General features: G+C 46.1%; 2 protein-coding genes across 3 annotated transcripts; one reads left to right on the top strand and one right to left on the bottom strand.

The window, feature by feature from the left end:
* Positions 1 to 1,001: 1,001 nt before the first annotated feature.
* On the top strand, positions 1,002 to 3,186 carry LOC118503501 (bcl-2-related ovarian killer protein). The gene is made up of 3 exons (XM_036036836.1): positions 1,002 to 1,346; positions 1,420 to 1,825; positions 2,025 to 3,186. The coding sequence occupies exons 2-3, from the start codon at positions 1,619 to 1,621 to the stop codon at positions 2,649 to 2,651; spliced, it is 834 nt and encodes a 277-aa protein (XP_035892729.1). The 5' UTR covers positions 1,002 to 1,346; positions 1,420 to 1,618; the 3' UTR covers positions 2,652 to 3,186.
* A 1,907-nt stretch (positions 3,187 to 5,093) lies between these two features.
* LOC118503500 (protein transport protein Sec31A) lies at positions 5,094 to 16,649 on the bottom strand. Of its 2 annotated transcripts, XM_036036834.1 has the most exons (9): positions 16,493 to 16,649; positions 14,851 to 16,064; positions 14,548 to 14,791; positions 14,361 to 14,476; positions 11,659 to 11,899; positions 10,158 to 11,593; positions 5,842 to 6,312; positions 5,698 to 5,769; positions 5,094 to 5,633 (listed from the first exon to the last, which is right to left on the bottom strand). In XM_036036834.1, exons 2-9 carry the CDS (start codon positions 16,045 to 16,047, stop codon positions 5,445 to 5,447), a joined length of 3,966 nt encoding a protein of 1,321 aa, XP_035892727.1. In that variant the 5' UTR covers positions 16,048 to 16,064; positions 16,493 to 16,649; the 3' UTR covers positions 5,094 to 5,444. The 2 variants fall into 2 exon arrangements, with proteins under 2 accessions (XP_035892727.1, XP_035892728.1); XM_036036835.1 differs by lacking the exons at positions 5,094 to 5,633; positions 5,698 to 5,769; positions 5,842 to 6,312 and adding an exon at positions 8,823 to 9,707.
* Between the last annotated feature and the right edge of the window lie 310 nt (positions 16,650 to 16,959).

The following is a 16,959-nucleotide window of genomic DNA, read 5'->3' as shown; positions in this document are numbered from 1 at the left end:
GAAGTTTCATGTGTTCAAGTATTCTTGATAAGCTCAACGAGTCCGTCCATTATAAAAGATCGTTAAATACTCTTCTGCGTCTACTTTTGTGATCATATCCCATGAAAATGATTATTTTTCAGTTTTTAAATTCTAGATCGTCTTCAATCTGACTCTCTGTTGCTAAATCTATATAAGCAGCTGGTAAAAGACTCGAAAAGGTCCTCCCTAGAATCTTTTGTGTGCAGCACTGTGGTCTGTCATTTTTATGGCACAGTGGGATTTTTGTATGGTCATAACTCGATCCATATAAACATTGTGCATAGTTCCTGAATACTGTTACTGGACAGCGCGTAGAGCATGATAATATACATTGTAACAAGTGGTTTGAGATTATATTATTCTTATTTTTCCTGCTTTTCTGAATATCTATGCCCGTTAACAAGTATCCATCGAACCAATGTTCCGTTACAGTCCGGGAACACCGTGTATGTTGTAAGCCTGATTGGTCCCTGCCAGGGTGACCCAAAATTATTACGTAGCTCCTGTAGGCCAATATGGTCAGGATAGAGAAAGGGGGGTTTAATCGAATAATAAGCGATTATTCGCTTTAATCGTATGTTGTAAGCCTGATTGGTCCCTGCCAGGGTGACCCAAAATTATTACGTAGCTCCTGTAAGCCAATATGGTCAGGATAGAGAAAGGGGGGTTTAATCGAATAATAAGCAATATTTCATTCGATTTTATTCAACCATTTTTGACCACACTGAAAGTACTCTGTGAAGCTTTCGCAACGTGTACTGCGGATTGCTTACATTTAGGCGTAAATCCTTCAGTGCCTAACAAATTTTGTCAGGGGGGGGGGCCTTCTCGAGTCTTTTGCCTAGCAGTCACTTCCTTAATAAGCATCAGCCCGTTGTTAAGGTGATCTTGAACACGCGATTTGTTTCCTGGGCCCTCGATTGCATACTATCTACCTACACTTGCAAGCAACCATCTACCATCCATATGTCAAGCGAGCAACAACATCCGACAGCTGGTGGTCGTCGGATCGGTTGTCGGAACGAAATGGGGATCATTTTCAAACACGGTTTTCACATAAAGCAACCATTTTTTGATTAAATAAAGAGTAGTATTTCTGTATTGTCAATAAAACACTTCCAACTGGAAATGAAAAGCCCCTTATCATCCACGGAAATAGGACGTCTCCGCAGAGGGTCGTTTGGCCCCCACCATGTTTCCGACACTCGATCATCAAGTGTTCGATTATCATCGGCGAATGTACACACGGAGAGCTGCTGCCAGTCGTCGCTAAACAGTGCTCGCTTCGCTTCGCATCCCGTACTCTTCTTTCTTTCCCTTAGAAGGTAACCATTTAGGCGAGTGTTGTTTTCATTCCAACCCGGTGGTTCCAACAACTTGCGTTCCTCTTCTTTCCAGCCAGTCAGTGTGGTGGTAGGAAGCACAATAATCATTACACTCCCTCACCGAACCGTGCGCCCGTAGTGCACAATCACGGGATGACCGAACGGCACCACCCACCGTCGTTGTTATTGTTGCTACTGCTACTACACCCAGCATCTTCTCTCGAGTGATAGTGCGTGTGCCTGCTGCGTCCGTGCGCTCGCCGGGGTTAAAAATGTCGTCCACTTCCGCGGCAGGTTTGCAGCATCATGCAGCTTCCCCTCGATCGCCCCCCCGTTCGCCGATAGTGGCCGCCGCCGTTGCAGCAGCTTCCGCGATCGGATCCGCCTCGGTCGGTGGCAGTGCCGCCAATGTGCCCGGCTGGACGAACAAGCGAAGTCCGATCCACCATCTCACCACCAGCCAGGACGTTATCAATCAGGTGAGTGCATCAGCTTGGCCAGCCGTTCGCCACCATCATGGCGCCCTTTCAAGGTTGTTTGCGCACGGAGCGTCAACAATCGCCACCGTCGGCCGCGAAGGTGTTAATCACCGCCTGTGTGTGTGCGCGTGTGTGTGTGTGAGTGTTTTTGCGCTCCCATTACTCATCCCGTCCAACAACAACAACATCACTTTTCCAGGGCAAATGTCTTTGCGGTGAGTACATACGCGCACGGCTGAAGCGGTCCGGGCTGCTGAACCGGAAGATCCTGCAGCGGTTGCGCAACTCGATGGAGCACTGTGCGGCGGTCGGTGGTGGCGTCGTGGTACGGGAAGCCCTGCCCATACTGAACGGGATGGGCGAAGAGCTGGAACGGATGCACCCGCGCCTCTACACGAACGTTAGCCGGCAGATCTCGAACGAGCCGTGGGGCGAGCTGACGGAACCGGACACGGTCGGCTACCTGCTGCACGTGGTGGCGAAGGATCTGTTTAGGAGCGGCATCACGTGGGGCAAGGTGATCTCGCTGTTCGCGATTGCCGGTGGGCTGGCGGTCGACTGCGTGCGGCAGGACCATGCCGACTATCTGCAGCAGCTGATCGAGGGCACGGCGGACGTGATCGAGGAGGATCTGAGCGGGTGGTTGGTCGAGCGGGGCGGATGGCTCGGGCTGCAGGATCACGTACATCCGCCGCAGCCGGAAATGTCCGTCACCGGCTGGCTAAGCGTTACCGCGCTGACGCTCGTCGTGATCTACGTCGTCTCACTGTTCCTACGGGTGATCGGTGCCAGCTACATCGAACCGAACCGATCGGCCACCAACTAACAAGCCTAGCAGCTTCATTCCTTACGCTTTAACGTTATCTGATTTTGGGTTTGCTTTGTTTTAGCAGCATCATCATCATCACCATCATTCCGCAATCTCTTTAAAATATCTTCTTCTGGAACCAATATAGCTAACGCGGCGAAGCCAAACCGGGAAACATACATCCTGGGGGGGGGGGGGGGGGGGGGGTGAATAAGGGGATCATTAGAGCTAAATCTGTGCGTGCAAATATGTGTTAATGTGTTTGTTTAGTTTTAAATTATGATTAGTTCGATCTTTTTTATGTGTGTGCGTGTGCGAACGCTGCTGTTTCTTATTTAATTTGCTTCCTGTTTTTAACTGTCCTTTTCTCCATTTTTGTTTTAATTATGTTATTTGAGCTTGTGAGCAGGGGGTTAGACACCTCTAAATGTAGGCTATATATTTACACACACACATTTCTATATGTATGTAGGAGGGGCGTACAATGCAATAAATATACAAAACAATATTGGTTTGCTGCTAGACGTTTAACGCAGAAGCAGCGATTGTTATACAGATTGAGTTGTGTTTGATTGGTTTGAGATGATAAGGAGCTTTAATTGTTATTAATTTTCTTATGTAAGTTTTCAAATTTGTTTAACCTTTTTTAACTCTCAACAATTTTAAATAAGTTTTATATCATACTTACTTACTTATCAGGCGCTCCAACCGCCTAGCGGTCTTGGCCTGCTGCAACAATCCTCGATACCGCTCACGGTTTAGCGCCGTCGTCTGCCAATCCATTATCCTGGCCGTTCTGACGGACGCATCAACGCCATCACTCTCAATCTCATTTTGGGCCTACCACGCCTGCTCTGTCCATCCTTGGACTTTACGGGCTGGTTCGTCCGGTGTCATTCTCATGTCGTGACCAACCCACCGGAGGACAGAGTTCATGTCTCAGAGGCGTATGTGAGTACTGGGACTATAAATGTTCTGTACAGTCCAAGCTTCGTCGCGACTCCTGCATAAAACCTGTGTTTGTTAGCAGGGCAGCCATCATTTTGGTTTTCGCCTCGTTAATCTCCAACCCGAGGTTCTGTGCCGCACGCTCGATCCTTTGATAAGCTTCTGCTACATAGGAGAGCCTCAAACCAATTATGTCTATGTCATCAGCGTATGCTAGGATCTGGATAGACTTATAGAAGATGGTCCTCGAAGCTTTCACATCCGAGTCGCGGATAGCTTTCTCTAGCGCCAGATTGAAAACGGAGACAGGCAAGCCCATCTCCCTGGCGCAAGCCCTTGGAGGTAGCAAAGGGCCCTGAGAGTTTTCCATCCACCTTCATCTGGCATGTGATTCTTACAAGCCTGGTAAGCTTGGCCGGGATTCCAAAAGAGCTCATTGCGTCGTACAGTTTTACCCTGGCTGTGCTGTCATATGCGGCTTTAAAATCGCATCGAATTATGCGAATCGGGTATCGCATAATTGTTTCTGCTTTCCGTAGTCGGTAGGTTACTTGAGGCAGGGTAACTGGCCCTGCGCTCAAGAGTTTTATATCATAGAAGCTTAAAAATCAATATCTACTAGGAATATTAAAACATATTTTAAATACCTTCAAAATGACTGAGAGTTGAACATTTGGAAACATTAATTAGGCTTAATTTTATATTAATTCGCACCCGAGCCGAGGCCACTTTTCTGAAATATTAGAAATAGGGAACACAAATTGATAGAATCATTCATCTCCTTGAGCAAAGTTTGAGATGTTGAGGTTAGTCAATCCAACTCGGCTTCTACAACATCTCCCCTTTTCTGTAGAAAATCGAGGGCAAAGAAAAGGTTCAGGCCAATCGATAGTCATGTAAAATCCGAAAAGGCACCAGAAGCTACAGAGGAACACTGAGGATGGCTTCGTCGTACTACACCTGAAGCCGAAAGCGTCAGCTCCTCAGCTAATTCCTAAGCAACAGATAATCACTCAGAATGGTTGGCTTCAGAAGGCACGGCTAAAATAATCCGTAAAAAAAATTCAGACCGCTGACGGCAGACGTCATAGATTGAAGCGAATCCCATCCTCATCACCCAACAGTGTCCAATACATGAGCAGTAGTACTCGTTACGTTTTAACCCTGATCTTGTAAGAAAACTACCCTTTAAACAAAAGAAGAAGATAAAAACCTCCCCATACTCCTGCTAATTAGCGACAACTGCTGCTAACTAATGGGATCGACCACCAACAAGATCTCATCTAATGCGCGCTGCCGTTAATTGCTTCGTGCTCGATATTATCATCAAAACGATAGCAATTAGCGACAACAATTAGCGCGCCCAACCATAGAACCACGAGACGCCCGCTAATAGTTACTAAACAGACACTTAATTATCAAACGTGAGCGTCAGCCTGTATGTGTGTGTGTGTCAATCTTTTATCTTAATCTTCTAGTTTCGGTTTCGGTTAGCAAACGAAAAAAGCTGACTTTGCATCGGATTATGTCGCAGCTATATTTATATATTAAATCATAGCGATGTAAATATAGGTAGGTTTATTCATTTCGTTATCCAAAAAAAAACCTAATCATTAGCACGGGATTATACACGTATTTAACTACCAGGATTTATATCCTTCCTCTGCTGTATTATCAATGATGAACTAGTGTTCGCCCCATTTTTTTTTTTTTCAACCATCCTCTCCTCGTACCCGTACACGAGTTTGAACTGGCGCAAGTAAGTATAAGCCAAGATGGCTTTCCGAGCACGAACGGTATACACACGTGCATCACACAAAATGCAGTTACAACCTCTCAACACACACTCACACCGGTCGTGCCTTATCGGAGGTACACCTGCAGCTGCATGGCCGACTGCAGCAGCACCTTTATGCCCGGCATGAAGCTAGCGATCTGGGAAAAGTCCGGCCCGGATACCATCTGCGTGTGGAGCCCGATACCGTTGGCGTAGTCGCCGGCCTGTATCAGGGCCACCAGCTGGTTCAGTGAGTTGAGAGTGTTTTGCGAAAGCTGAAAGAGACGGTTGTGCGGTGAGTTTCGCTTCCTATTTTTGTTTAAACCCCCTTCAACTTACCCTATTCTCGCGCAACAGATCGTACAACATTTCTAGCCTTTTCGAGACGTCCTCCAGCTTTCGTTTCGTTTGCTGCGAAATACAAATGAATAAAAAAATGTATTAGTAAAATGATGTGTTAAGAGAAAAGCCTTCTCGCCTTACCGGATTTCCCGCCGACGCTACACACTGCTTCTTCAGCTCCTCAAATACTGTCTGCATAAACACGTACTGCTCCGGTAGCGGTGGCTTCTGCTTCGGTGGTTCCGGTGCCGGCGGTTGCATGGGTTGCTGCTGTCCACCGTCCATCGGTTGCTGTCCCTGGTAGTACATGCCACCGGTCTGCTGATATCCGGCCGACGGTAGCGTTGGCTGGAAGTTTTGATAATTGATCGTGCTGGACTGTGGCGGCAGTCCCGGGGCAGCATTCTGTTGCGGACCACCACCGATCGTCGGATTGTACATCGTTGACTGGGGCGTCATGTAAGACTGGTGCTGCTGCTGCTGCTGCTGCTGTTGTAGCTGGCTGGCAGCCTGCATGTAGTTACTGTTCGTGTCCGGGTATCCGTTCGAGGGTGCCAAACCGGCCGGAAGTGGTGACGTGATCGGTGCCATAACGTTCGGCTCAACTTTAGGCTGGATTTGGGAAGAGAAAAAGAGACACACACACACAAAAAACATTCAGAGAGAGAGAGAGGGGGAGAGAAAGGCAAAAAAGCATTAGCGAAAGCTGGTCGTACTGGGAATGTAAAACACGGTTCGGTTCCTATCGGCAAGCCGCGAACTAGTTAAAGCACAAAAAGGCAAGGAGTTGAAAGCCGTCCAGTGGTTGAGTGTGTTATAAGCCAAACCGCCGAATAAAATCCTTTTTAAACCAAAGTAAAACTAAAGCATAATAAAATAGAAAAGTTCAACAAGTCTTAAAATGTAGTTAAAAAATTTCAAAATAATAAAAAAAATGTTTATCATAAAAAGGTGAAGAAAAGTTTTAAAATGTTAACAAAATCATCATCAATCAATAAACAAACATTTAATAATTCAACTATGGCGAAGTTAAGCGTTTAATAATGATAAATTTGTGAAGAAGAAAAAGGTTAAGCGCATGTTATTCAGTTAGATAGCGAGTAAGAAAAAGAGATTATAAAACAGTCTATAAAAAAGGAAAGCAAAAGTTAGAATCGTTAAGAAGTCGGTGATAAAATAAATAATGCACAGTGAAGAATAGTAAAAAAATGATTCATAAAGAGCAACAGCGAAAACAAAGATCACAGGAGAAAACAGAAAATGAAAGAAAAACTATTTTCTTCAAATCCCTGTACAATCCCTATACAAGTTCTATAAAGGACTAACGCTGTGTTACGTCTCCATGGTTACCAGTGTTTAGCGGCCCTGCTAACAAACACTGATTTACGCAGGGGTGATGTACAGATAGGTGACCGCACCTTCGAAGTCGTCCAAAACTTCAACTGTTTGGGGTCAAAAGTCAGCACCGACAACGTTGCTAGCTGCCCAGCGGTCATACTACAGCCTGAGGAAACTTCTCCACTCTGAATACCTATCGCGACGGACGAAGCTGGGACTGTACAGAACATTCCTAGTCCCAGTACTCACAAACGCCTCTGAGACATGAACTCTGTCCAAAATTTACGAAGCCCTCTTAGCCGCTTTCGAGAGGAAGATGCTCAGAAGGATTTTTGGCCCCGCATGTGTACCCTGTACGTTGATCTCACCGTGGTGTAGCGTATTAGACGCGCCAGGCTCGGGTGGGCTGGCCACGTCATGAGAATGACACCGGACGACTCAGCCCGTAAAGTCCTTTTAGGCCGTCCGCACGAACAGAGGAGGCGTGGAAGGCCCAAATTGAGATGGAGAGTGATGGCGTTGATGCGTCCACCAGAACGGCCAGGATAATGGATTCGCAGACGACGGCGCTAAACCGTGAGCGGTATCGAGGATTGTTGCAGCAGGCCAAGACCGCAAAGCGGTTGTAGCGCCTGATAAGTAAGCAAGTACCACTGTTGTTCGTTCCCCGTTCGTTCCCCGTTCGTTACCCGTTTGGTAGTTATCAAAGTAACCGATGCACACAAGCGATGCAAGTGTGTTTGCATGGTTAGTTGAAGAAGTGATTTTAATGTAATTTTTTTGCATTTTATGAAGTATAAATGGTGACTTTTCCGGAGAAATTATCCTAATGTTGTTTCTAGAACAATGAATGACTTTGAATCACAGGAAGAAACTCTGGAAAGTTGGCAGGTTACAGTACCCCACCCTAAAAAAGGCACCCGCCGAAAGGTTTTAACGGTTGAACCGCCTATTAGCGTCAGGCCAATAGGAGATGTCCTCCGGACCGGGCGGACCGGGCGGACCATGGGTGATAACCTGACAAACTGGGAGATGAGCAGCAATGTCTCCAAGTGAACACTTGGGTTCTCTTCTTCGGTGGCACTACAACCTCAAAAGGTCTTGTGTCCTGCCATTTCTGGCTTTCTGTGACTTGATTTTACCCGTAGTAAAGTATTCAATTCAGCCTTACAAACGGGGAGGCGTTCTGGATGGGATTTGAACCCCGGCTCTGCCGTGTGAAGACCGGCGCCGTTGTCGCCTCGGCCACCAGACCGCCCGGAGACTGGGGTTCCCAATGTTTTATAAGGTGTGGCCGAGGGATCCTTTCTCACGGGCAACAACCATCGAGGCCCTCACACCTTTACACCCTTAATGCAAGGCACCTAGTTCAAGGCAAGGCCCCTTGCATAAGGGGTCACCCACTGTTCACCTGAGGCGCGGACCTGATTTGGAGTAGTTTATGCAACAAGAATTAATGGGTTCTCTGACCACCGGCGAAACCTCTCACCCCGGCGAGCTTCCGGGCGAAAACCTGTTCTGTTAATTTTCCACTGACTCCTGGATCCTCTTCGTTCCCTGGAGCGATATGCCAATAGCGTCGAAAATGTCTTAAGTTAAAGTTTATACATTTATCTCACAAGAAGCCCACTAAATCTCTACAGTAAAGCTTCTTCTAAATTCCCAGTAAAAACAAGAAAATAGGTTGCAAAACTGATTATGCCAACAAAGTGACAGATTGGAGAATTCGTCTACAATCATTGTATGCTTATGCATATGCATCAATTTACCCTAAACTTGATATGTTTGGTTGGGATGGCATTTTTGAACCGACAAACCGACTTTTTGTCAAATTGAAACAGAATGGCAGTTGATCTCAAACGGTCATTTGTACCGCTCCAGAAGACAACAAAATGGGCTTTTTGGTGTTAGTGTCTGGAATCAAATCTTATCCAGATCGCCGCCCCGACTTGACTATTCGTCGTTACGGGTAAAATCATGCAACTGACTGCAACTGTTCAGACATGAACAAAATTGACTATAAATAGGACTTAAAAATCACTCCCGCCGAATTGGGGAACACCGTGGAGTTTCCGTAGCGTAGCCCTGTTACCGGGCCACATTCACTAGTGTTAATAAAACATTCTAAAGCGGAAAAAACAAAGACAAAACAAGACAATGAAAGGTGAAAAGTGCATCAAATGAATTGAATATATAAAATGAAGTATTAATCGGAACATATCATCTTTCTGAACAGTATTAAAGTGAACATGAAAACAAAACGTAAACAAGAAGCTTGCAAAAATATGCAAAATGCAGCAATGAACATTATCAAACATGAAAGCGATCGTATCCCTATGGAATGTCCTATTAGAAAAAAAAGAAAACCGAAAATTGAACTAGCTTTCGTTCAAACTGTCACTTAAGTTTGTAGTTCTCGGCTTAACAAAACTAACTTTCCAATGATACCATGAACTTGCAGATGCACAATGGACGTTAAAAAAAGGACAAAAACCGAAATAGAAGAGGTAAAAAACAAAACAGAACACAACAGTGCGCAACGCAAGGATCGGACGTTCGCTAACCTGTGGCGTGGAACGGTTCGAATGGTCGTTCGAGTGCGTATCAATAATGCGGCGCCATCGTCTGGTGCCGGCGTGGACGGCGGACATTTCGTACTGTTCGGAATACTACGCAAACACACATTCGGTACAAGGACATTAGCGAACCGTGTGGCCGACACACATTCCAAAAACATCCCCACACAAGCACGATAGAAATAGATACACAGAGAAAGAGAGAGAGAGAGAAAGGTGTAAAGTAAAAGGGAAAAACATAACATAATTGCCACACCGATAAGGACATTATTAACATTGGAAAACATAAAGATAGAAAAGAAACAGAGTATAACATAAGAAAGAGAGAGAGAGAGAAAGAAGGAAATAAATATGTACAATAGAAGGTAAGTGCACAGGAAAAATGATTATAAAATAAAGAGGACTCTCATAGGAGTGGATTAAGTGGATTAAAAATGGTATGGAAATGTAAGAGAGAGAGTGAGAGAGACAGCTACATATCCTAAACGTCTCATTCGACCGTCTATACAACCAAATAAAGACCCGTTTCCCATTCACACTCACTTGCGGTCTGCTGGAAGATTTCAGTGCCGGTGGATCGTTCCAGCCGGGTGGTGGCGTTGGATTCCGTTGCACGTTCGCCATGGGTGGTGCGCCAGCTTGCGACGGTGGTGGCGGATAACCCATTCCGGGCTGCTGTTGCTGCTGCTGCTGCTGCTGCGTTACATCCAGAGGAGCTATTCCCGGCATGTACGGTGAGGCTTGCACAAGCGGTGCCGGGGTGAAGGGTTTAAAGTTAGTTGTCTGACCCGGTGCATTCGCCGGATTGTAAAAGTTTGACATGGGCTGTTGTGGCGGTTGGTTCACGATCGGTGCAGTTGGCTGCTGTGGCTGCTGCTGGTAGCCCATTGGGTTGTAGAAGTTGGAGCTCTGCTGTCCATAGCTCGAACCGGACTGGACCGATGGATCGAGCACGTACTTGGCCCGGCCCAGCGTGGTTCCACCCGACTGTGAGCTAACGCTTGATGGGCGTGGTGGTTGGGAAAGATCGTTACCGGCACCGCCGACGGACGGAGGCGGTCCTACCGGGGGCTTTGTGGCTAGGGGTGGCGGTGCGACAGAGTTTGCCGCAACCGGTGGTGGCATCACACCCATCGGTGGCTGTTGGAAGGGAGAGGTGGACCAGCTGGGTTGTTGCTGCATGGTGGCGGCGGTATTGAGCGTTGGAACCGGTGCCGGCGGCATTGTTTGCCCGTATGCCGCCTTCATCTTAGCCGCCTGTCCGATGGTGGGGAACATCGGATTGAACGGTGGTTGCTGCTGCTGCTGCTGCTGCTGCTGGGAAGCGTACTGTGGCCTTCCCGTACCCATCGGGGTGTACGTCTTGTGGCCCAGTGCGTAATAAAGTCGATCGCGCAATTCCTCCATCTCCGGATCGGTCGAATTGCCCAAGTAAGTCAGCGCGGATGGCAGCGATCCTTGGGCAGCTAGCAGACTCGCATATTGTGACAACAGGTCGGCCAACTTGCCAGCAGCCGGAGATGCACGGCCTTGTTTTTCCAGCGCTTTTTGCAACAGCATCGACACCGCCACCAGTTCCTGCAGATCGCGGTTGCTGTTGTTGTTTTTATCGAGCTCATCATCTCCCCCCGCAGCAAGCTCTCCGTTGATCGACGGTGCACCCTTCGAAAGTTGCCACGCTTCAACCAATCGCTCCGTGCTGCCGGCGCAAATGTAGCACAAAATAGCGTTCCGGGCAAGATCGGCATTGCTGGCCGCTTCCTGCTGGAGCCGCTCGCCCAACCGTTCGCAGAGCAGCGGTAGCTGATGCTTGCAGTGGGTAATGGCCGCCACCAGCGCTTCCTTCCACGAGTCAATCGTACACTGCGTCACGACACCGGTCCAATCGCACAGCACCAGCGCCGAGATCAGGTTCGACAGGTAGTTCTCGTTGTCGCGCAGATAGCGATACTGCACCTTGGCCAACAAATCCGAACCACCTAAAACCAACGAAATGCTGTGAGTTAATTTGCTCTTCTCGCGATCGCCCTCATACTGTACTTACTGTTCATGGCTAGGATTAACGCTTCGCTCGTTTTGCCCGTTTGCATGCACAGTTCGATCGCTGCCTCCAGATTGCCGGTCAGCAGTGCCTCACAAATTAATCCCTCCTTATCCTGACCGGTGCGGATCTTGTACGGCACTTCACCACCCGTTCCATTTTGCTTGGCGGCCGCCGATTTATCCGTCTCGGACTGTTTGCTACCGGCCGCGATCGCATCGAACACTGCATTATTGTCGGTGATCTGTGGTGTGATCAGTGGGAATGGGGAAACCAGAGTGTTATTAGCATTTTACCTAACAAAAGGGGTTATATATTGCCTAATTTGAGTCTTGTTAAATCATAATTATAATAAAGCAATTATTTTCCTATTTCGTTTGACTATAGTTTAATTCGTTTTTAAGTTACTTAAATCAGCTCCTAATATTTTCATCATAATTAATTAAGTTTGAAATCAAATATCAAATTGACCTGTATTTTTAAACGCATTTTAATATATTTGTTGTAAAATGAAATTATAATTTTCAGAACAGTATGTGAACTTCTCGATACGAAAGATCGCAAAATATAGCAGCAACGTCACACAAATAAAAGCTACAAACAAATAATTAACATTAGTAAGTTTTGTTGTGGAATAAACCATATAAAATTAAATGAAGCCCATAAACAAAAAAACTTCAAAGCAAGAATATATGTTACAAAGTACACAATAATTAAACCAAATTGGGTGCGCAACATAGTTATAGCTGTCCTTTTTTCTTTCGCCAACGAATAAAAAATTCGGCTAAGAAGTAGAATAGGCCCACAAGTTGCCTGGAACACATTCGCACGCAAGATTTCGTGGAAGTGCACAGTGGAACGAGAACATGGCAAGATAGGACAAAATTATTTAATTTAAACTAGTGATGAGAATAACCAGTCAGTAGCGTGAATGAGTTACAATAGTGAGTTACATCTTATACTCACTCTTTAAGGGTTTATTCTTGAATATTTATTTAACTCTCCTTGCCGACTAGCCACTCACTCACCTCGTTTTTACTCACTAGAGAGTTAAATATCGTATTGGCATATCGCATTGATCACAATCACACGATGATTTAAGAAAATACAATACGGTAACGAGGATATAATACGGTAACGTGGAATACGGTAACGTAAGGATAGATTGTTCATAAAAATTTTTTTAAAAGGGACTTTGTAGATCTTTCGCTTGTTTGTACGGCCGCTCTAAAACTTTCAACTATACTGCTCGTCAGTTATTATATGATGTCGAAGCGATCTTTGGGCAAAACTTTGTTAATGCATCGCAAAATGTCAATGAAGCAAAAACAAAATGTTACTGAGCATCGGAATGAACTCGCGATATGCCAATACGATATTTAACTCTCTAGTGAGTAGAAACGAGGTGAGTGAGTAAAAACGAGGTGAGTGAGTTAAAACGAGGTGAGTGAGTTAAAACGCAGTGAGTGAGTGGCTAGTCGGCACGGAGAGTTAAATCAAAGGTGAGTTGAAATAACTCTTCGTGATGATTTAAATCATCTAATTCATTGCTAAGATTTAAGTCATTCACTCATTCTGATTCAGTTTGCACATCACTAATTTAAACCCCCTGTAAGTTGTGTACATAAAGTAATGTAAAGCATTTTCATTTGGAGTGGTAAAATGTAGTTATAGTTATGATATGATTTCTAAAAATTTTTAGATAAAATTATGAATATTAAACTATTTTTCTAATAAGTCATGTATATAAATTATTGTTATTGATTCATAATATTATTGTTATTTTATCTGATTTTAATGAACACTTTAACAAATTTTCATGACACTTTATAATGACTTTCAACATCTTTTTTACCTAATTAACGGTTAATTTAAACATTACTTTTGTGTCCTAAATCCCCATGCACACATTTCACCGTAAACTTTCACACAACTAGCATACAGTTGCGCCCCGTACAACTGGTGAGCCTATTCTACTCCTTAGCCTTTGTGATTATCCAGTCCAAGACCGTCCCAGGTTGTCGAAACACAGTCGAAAAAAAGGTTCAATTTTAGGGGGTCCAAATTTAGAACCATTTTGTACAGAAAAAAAAATTAACTTTCTTGCGCACCTAATGAAGAATGAACCAAAACAGAAACCCGAAACATACTCCACATCCAAACAAATGAAAAGGAACAAACCTGGAACCTGTTCTAAATGTGGCTCGGTTAATCTAAACAAAGTTCAAATTCGTAGGGCAAATGGGCAGATGGATCGTATAGCTTACCGATAGATCAGTACTGTCGTCCGTACTGGTTTCCGTTTCGGTTGAATTATTCTAGATAGATACACATACACACAAACACACACACACACGCGCACATACATACATACAGCCGCACGCACATTAAAGCATCGTGCCCGGGGGGGGGGGGAAGGTCGAGAGAAAGCAATTGCAGTCGCAGTTCGAAGAAAACGGTAGTAGTGATTTGCGTTAATTGGCCGTGATACAAGCTGATATTTTAATCCACAGAAAAATCAAACAAAACCGGGAATCGGTAATAAGGGGAGGGGGGGATAGAGAACACAATGCTTATTTACGAACCGAAGCCAGGGAGGGACGATTGGAACTAACTTAAAAGCAAACCGAAACAGTGCGTATAATGGTGTAACTTAAGGGTAAGAAAAACGCTAACGGAAAGCTTGTGCATGGTAGTAAACTTACCCGACTTAAGCCAGCCATCTGGTCGCTGAGTCCATCCACCGCATTGGAATCCTCGTTTTTCGGTCCATCCAACACGTACTGCTTGAACTTGTTTGCCGTATCATCCGCTTGATATCCTGCATAAACGAAAACATTTCAAAGTTAGTATTGATTTGTGATTTTTTGTCCACATGTTCCCACATCCTACCGAGCAGATTGAGCATTTCGGCGTGCGGGTCATTTTCAAAGTTTGCCTTCAGGAAGTACCACATCAACCGCGAGTACTGATCGGTCGTTTGGTCCGCCTTCTGGCGACAGTACTCGATGAAGTTGCCCTCGTTCAGCACCCGCTCGAGTTGGTTCGAACGTTCCATCAGTTCCGGATCGGTAACGACCTGATTCACCGTCACGGTGCGACTGTTTCCGTTGAAGGTCACTAGCTTGCCACCGAACTGAAAATATAGGATGTTTACAGTTTGCTCCTTGCACGGTGTACGATCACAAAACTCACGCCAAAGCAAGCGCCGGCCGGTCTTCGCATCCAGCGCGGTGGACGCTTCAGATCGTTGCTAACCGCTCCGTGCGATTGCAGCGGAACCGATTGCGACGGTTCGTGGCCAATGTTTTCCATTCCGGGGAACGAATCAGCGATCTTGTTGCTCGTCTGCACCTGCTGATGCACTCCACCGTGGATCGAGTAGATCGTAACATTCCCGTCGAAACTCGACCCAGCAATCAGGGCCGGATTCCGTGGGCACCAGGCAACGTCAAAGTTCCACTGGTTCGTTGTGGCCAGCTCCGAAAGCACCTCGCCGTTCGGATCCTCCGTGTTCTGATTCCAGCAGATGATCCGATTGTCCTTACCGCACGATGCCACCAGATCGTGATCCTTCGAACACCAGGTCAACCCCAACACGCCGCGGTGATGGATCTGGAACGTTTTGGCCGGTGCCGTTGCGTACCGTAAATCCCACAGCTGTACCGTTGGGGACTGGTCCTCCTCGCTGGCAAGCCACAGCTGCGTGGCAACGTCCGGATGCCACTGGGCAACCCGCCACCGGATCCGGGACTGCGTATCACTCAGCTTAATGATCGGTTCGTTCTTGCGCAAATCCCAAATCACACACCGGGACGGGAAGACTGATGCGAGAATGTGCTGCACCTGCCGGTTCCAGGCCAAGCCTTGCACGTCCTCGTGCGGCGTCACCTTCGCACCGGGGCTCATCGGAACGGCCGTGTTGTTGAGATCCCAGATGAAAATTTCCGACTCGGACGCACCGCTCGCTACCAGGTTGTGTTGGAACGGGTTGTAATCGAGACTACGGACCGCACCCTGGTGCTTTTCCTGCTGGGCGACCAGTGCATTCTGTCCGGCCAGCAGCTGTGCCACGTTGTACACCTGCAGCACACCACTCTCGCAACCACCGGTAATGAGCCCGCTCGGTCCGGTGGCCGGGTCACCTGCCGCTGCGCCGGCCAACGGTGACCAGAGCAGCTTGTGAAAGCGGTGTGTGCTCGGCTGGCTGCCCTTCAGCTCCAGATCGTAGCTCGGATCGGCCAGATTGATCGAGTACAGCTCGAGGGAAGCGGTCGTGCTGAAGGAAGCATCCAGCTGCTGTGCGGCCGTACCGGCGGCCAGCATGATCGGGACCTGCTGAGCCGGCGACCAGGCCACATTCACCATCTTCTGCAACTCCTTCACCTTCATCGTGTATTGCTAGGGGACTACCGGAAGCGAGAGGGAAAGAGAGGCAGAGAAAGAATTTTAATTAATAAAACACACTACACAAACCGAGACGATCTGGAACTGGAACACCGGAAGTTCAATGAACTCTCTGCAGTTAAAGTTCTTATCTTTGGTGCTGGAACTAGGGCACGAGGTAGAGATCTCTAAATGGGTTTGTTTTCACACAAAATCTTACGTTACTTAAATTGAATTACAAAGCATGAAGAGACCAGCAAACATAGAACTGTAATATGAGCTTCCATAGAACAGTATGCAGCAGTTATAGTGTGGTTGTGTAGGAATTGATGAGTTGGCCGAATACCAAACGAAAACATTACGGTACGGTCCAATAAACAATGCTCCCGAAACTCGGTAAAATGCACCTTCAGCAAACAAACTTTGATCGCCGCTTGTCGCCTGTTCTTACCTGAACACAAATAAATACTAATGCACAAATTCACGAACAAATAACGACCCGTTTCGGCCGATTTGTAATCCCACCCACAGAACGGACACAGATTTTCCAAAATGTTCTTTGCGGCAAAATAATACACGTCACCCGCGCACCGAGGTTCCGGACTGGCGATCTTTGCCGTGACATTATGGAAGAAAAATACGGTTAAAGTTATTGTTAAATGATAGGAAATAATATTCCAACTGTGAATAAAATATTTTGATAAAACTATATTGTAAATACACCTAACGCAAGGGCTCGAAAAGTTGTACGAGCTGGAAGTAAAATTATTTTATAAATCGAAAAACTCCACTTATTAGCTCATTACAAGACAATATATCGGAAATTAAAGTTTAAACACTTTAAATGGTAATTAAATATCACATTTAGAACAAAATATAGCTCCGTTATAGCCTAAAATTTAATAATTTACACAGAAA

The sequence above is a fragment of the Anopheles stephensi genome, chromosome 2 (genome assembly GCF_013141755.1).
Source record: "Anopheles stephensi strain Indian chromosome 2, UCI_ANSTEP_V1.0, whole genome shotgun sequence".
Classification (NCBI taxonomy): Eukaryota; Metazoa; Arthropoda; class Insecta; order Diptera; family Culicidae; genus Anopheles; species Anopheles stephensi.
The sequence above is the reverse complement of the archived record's forward strand: the minus strand, read 5'-3'. Positions and strand labels throughout refer to the sequence as shown.

What these genes read in the sequence shown, in the direction of transcription:
- LOC118503500 (XM_036036834.1), bottom strand. Translation starts at nt 16,047, where the DNA reads ATGAAGGTGAAGGAGTTGCAGAAGATGGTGAATGTGGCCTGGTCGCCG. An exon ending in CGAAATGCTCAATCTGCTCG is followed by an intron (nt 14,477 to 14,547) that starts GTAGGATGTGGG and finishes TCGTTTATGCAG; the next exon opens with GATATCAAGCGGATGATACG. An exon ending in GTTAATCCTAGCCATGAACA is followed by an intron (nt 11,594 to 11,658) that starts GTAAGTACAGTA and finishes CGTTGGTTTTAG; the next exon opens with GTGGTTCGGATTTGTTGGCC.
- LOC118503501 (XM_036036836.1), top strand. Translation starts at nt 1,619, where the DNA reads ATGTCGTCCACTTCCGCGGCAGGTTTGCAGCATCATGCAGCTTCCCCT. An exon ending in GCCAGGACGTTATCAATCAG is followed by an intron (nt 1,826 to 2,024) that starts GTGAGTGCATCA and finishes TCACTTTTCCAG; the next exon opens with GGCAAATGTCTTTGCGGTGA.